The following is a 4,436-nucleotide window of genomic DNA, read 5'->3' on the forward strand; positions in this document are numbered from 1 at the left end:
GCTTACATGTGCGCCGAGAAGTATTTCAATGTTGTCACTGAGGTGACACTTACCTGATAGTCTACACATAGTTTTGAGGCTCTCTTGTCCCACTATTAGAATTGTAAATTCAAGCAATAATATGATTTTTCCACATATTTTCTATTTAGTACTTTTTAAGCATAATATGTTACAAAATTTGAGATGTGTTTTTTTTTTTTTTTAACTTAACGCAAGGAACCCAACCACGCTAACTGAACGTTGCAAATGTTTGACAGGCTCACATTCTGACTTGTGTACCGCGGAAAAATCTTGATACGCCAAGGGTGCCGTGAAACGAAATAGCTTGGGAGCCCGTTGCATAGAGGATTATATTGGCCATATGTTCTGACACCAGAATCTCATTTTTCTGTAATATGCAGTCCAGGGTGTATTACTTGGTAATGAGTTTGGTATTCTAGCAGGGTAATATTATGTGTCAGAATAGGATTAATTTCTTTATATTGTAACATCAAGTCAATCTCTGACACTGGGTATGGTTTAACTTTGCTTCAACATCCATATTTTACATATTAGTCATCAATGCATTAAAATATACGTGGAAGATACGTGGAATGCAAAGAAATTTCCAATTTTTTGGACCTTTTATATATACCTATATATTATATTTTCTAGCTCATTCCTTGGAACTGAAGTTGAAGAAAATGCGTCTGCTGTTGATTTTTCTGTGGTTTATTGTGAATTCGTTCTGTGTTACTATATCACCAGTACCGACATCAATAGTCAGTGACAATACTGTTTCTCTTGTAGAAGAGATTTTGAGGAAATATTTCCACACTGCTCGAACAGTTGTTGTTCATTATGACAAAGAATCAACTGTGTTTGCAGATCTAATTTGCAAGAAATATTCAAGGCCCTTAACAATAATTAAACCTATGAAATTAAGAAACTGGTGGACAAGTTTTGAAAATGAATGGTTTTCGGCGAGGAGAGAAATATACTACCTGTTTCTTGTCAGAAATATATCCAACATAATTCCTCCGTTCAAATATCACTGGCATTTTAAGATATGGAGACGGACTGCAAAACACTTCATCCTTCTTACTGGAAACAATACATTAGAATCGATTGATAGTTTGATCTTGGTAGCACAGATTAATCTTATGCTGAATATTGTAATTGCTTCTCCATCACCACGTAACCAGTTTCCATCAGAGGAGGATGGTGGTGGAGATGACTCTATTGTCCTGTACTTTTACTTCCCTTTCACAGAGTCCCACTGCAGAACGGCTGAGAGGGGAGAGGTTGTGGATGTCTGGAGTAATGGGAGATTCACAACAGGAAGAGATTTGTATCCAGACAAGGTGAAAAATATGCACAAGTGCTCAATTAAGTTAAAAGCGATTGCATACGAGCTATACTTTACTCCGAAGGGCAATTCTGAAAGCAAGGACACTTATTCAGGTTTACATGGTGGCTTTGTTACGACAGCGATTGAAAAAATGAACTTCACTTTGGAAACAAAAAACATATATAACGAAACTTCGTCGAACGGAAATTTTTTTCAAAATGGAACTGTCACAGGAGATTACGCAGAAATACGGAATGGAGTCGTTGATGGAAGCATAAAGTTCATTGGATTTTCTACTTTCGGCAACTTCTGGTGTGAAGAGTTGCAGATTCAGCAGTTCGTCGAATTTACGTGGGTGGTTCCAAGACCTCGATTCCATCCTCAGTGGATGAGTCTGTACTTTGCATTCCAACCACCTCTGTGGATCCTCACGCTTCTTCTTGCACTGAGTCTCCTCACCTGGATGAGAGTGGCTGTTTGTTTGATGCGTCGGTGGTTAAGGATCACATATCGGTTCCCTCTGCTTTCAGGACTCTCGGCTTCATTATTTGGGAGTGTCCACGTTCCTCCCCCTCCTGCAGGTCCACTCAGATTTCTTTTTGTACAGTGGATATTTTCTACTATGATACTCACTACACTTTACCAATCTTCATTGTTTGGTTTCATTAGAAATCCTAAAGTTACGCCTCTTACAAACACCGTAGAACATATCCTGAATATGAGACTATCTGTCGGAGGCGATAAGTTAGCTAAAGATAGTGTAGGAACACTGAATGAGTCAATAACTGGGTCCTAGAGGATGACAATTTGAAAAATTACAGAAGAGTTGTGAATGAAGGGGACTTCGCCTTTTTTACGTCTAACTTGTTTCCAGATGTTTGGGCATATCGTTATCTGCTATTCGATAGCTACGGGAAACCTTTATTCCACGTTATATCCAGCAGGGTGTTGAGCGTTCCTCAGGTGTTCCTCTTGCAGAGAGGCTCTCCCTTTCGGGACAAACTTCAGCACATAATCTCCATCTGCGTTGAAGCGGGTCTACCTCCAAAGTAGAAGAATGACGCTGTTGAAAGAATGATTCTTGATGCCCTGAAACGAATGAAGTTCCAGGAGGAGCCAGTAGCCATTGTGATACCTCTGGAAAATCTAATGGGAGCCTTTGCCCTACTCACATTGGGTGTAATTACCAGCATAGCAGTATTTGCATTGGAGAGTACACACAGGCAATTTTGGAAATGGTTGATTACGTTTTGGATATTTTTAACGTCAAGGAAATGTGGAAGACATTAGCATTGAAGATGTAGATTGGTGGAGTGGGATTCACATGTATAGATTTATGTGCACTGCGTCGTCATAACATAACGTTTCATTTCGGTTAACTACGGATCTGTAGGAAGGAAGAAGCTTGACGGTAGAACAGTGCGAAGAAAATGTCATGGAAATGGAAAACACAGATCCAAGAGAACTGATCAAAGTCGCTTCGAGAAAAAAAGGTTAAAGAAGCAATTGGGGAACTAAGGAAGTGCCACAGTTACTCACCTTAAGTTGTAACTCAGTTACACATTGTTTCTGTTGAAAATTTTGTTGCATGCAGATTTCACATAACCAACGTACAATAATTGTAATGAAATTTATGTATGAAAACATACATGGTTTGATTTATGTTTGTGGTATATAACACAAGTAGCCATCATATATTTATATTAGTACAACAAATAAGAAAATAATGAAACAAGGAGCCGGCCATAATTGATTGATTTATATTCGAAAATTCGTTTGTATGCCGGCCATGGCACTACTTTGAATGTGCACCTGTTTCTTCCTCTTCCATTCCGAACTCAACAAAATTTACCCCTGGACAATGACTTCTTAGTAGTTTCGAAATGCATGCGGCAATCCACCCAAAATAAAGTGAAATTACAATTGGCAAATGGAAATAGCTCTTTTTCTTGCCCTAGGCAATTCCACGAAAATACCTTCACCTAAGCATCCCTACAAGACACACAGTTGCAAACATTGTTGCCAAATTTTGCTCTTCCCCAACGTTACAAATATAGATGTTAACAATTAAAAATCGTCCAGTTACTCTAAAAGTAAATGCTTGATAACGTTCCTTCTATTGCCTCCCTGATGGCGCAGTGGTAGCGTCATAGGATTGTAATCAGGGGTTCCCGGATTCGATACCCGGTGGAGGCACATAGTGGTTCGCATCCGACTTTAAACTGTAGGTGCAGTCCCGAATAGCCTTACTGTGTATAAAGTGGACTTAAAATACCAAATCAACCCATCGTTACTTCTATTGCAAAATTACAGTTGCAGGTACCTACTTTGAAAGGTAGCACGTTGCAATTAGAATTCCTCAAAAAGTAACTCTTACTTGCGTTACAAATAACTAGTTTATTCCAAACACTGTGACAAGATTTGTTAATTTATATTGAATAACTTGAATTAAATAAATCATTCAAATTTGTCCCTCCAAACTGTTTCCTCCAGATCGAGAAGAAATGGAAATAGGATCTGAGTGACTAGTTTCACCAGGTTGCAAAGGTTACGAGAAGATCCTCCAACAGGTGTAAGTTGGTCACCTACGGATAATAATATTATGATATGGGATGCTGTGATATTTGGACCTCATGATACGCCATTTGAAGATGGTACATTTAAGCTTACAATAGAGTTTACTGAACAATATCCCAATAAACCTCCAACAGTTAGGTTTGTATCAAAAATGTTCCATCCAAATGTTTATCAGATGGAAGTATATGTCTAGATAGACTACAAAATAGGTGGAGTCCTACCTATGATGTTTCTGCAATACTTACTTCTATACAGTCTCTTCTGGATGAGCTCAACCCAAACTTCCCAGCAAACTTCCTCGCTGCGCAACTACACCAGAAAAACAAGATAAAGTATGAGAAGAGGGTTTCTACGATCGTTGAGCAGTCGTGGCTCAACTTCCAGGAGAGTCGAGAAGAAGCTCAGGAGGAGAATCACTGATACCCGAAAGAAACGTTCTCACGTCTGTTGATATGTTTATTGTGCGTGCGTGTGTGGTTATATGTATATAGACACGTTTAGGTATATGTATCTGCATTTGCCAAAAAAG

General features: G+C 38.8%; 1 protein-coding gene across 1 annotated transcript; it reads left to right on the forward strand.

Moving 5' to 3' along the window:
• Nucleotides 1–1,142: 1,142 nt before the first annotated feature.
• On the forward strand, nt 1,143–2,126 carry LOC146003437 (uncharacterized). The gene has a single exon (XM_083141720.1). It carries the CDS (start codon nt 1,143–1,145, stop codon nt 2,124–2,126), a length of 984 nt encoding a protein of 327 aa, XP_082997846.1.
• The last annotated feature ends 2,310 nt before the right edge of the window (nt 2,127–4,436 follow it).

This window comes from Lepisma saccharinum, chromosome 20 (genome assembly GCF_977018435.1).
Source record: "Lepisma saccharinum chromosome 20, izLepSacc3.1, whole genome shotgun sequence".
Classification (NCBI taxonomy): domain Eukaryota; kingdom Metazoa; phylum Arthropoda; class Insecta; order Zygentoma; family Lepismatidae; genus Lepisma; species Lepisma saccharinum.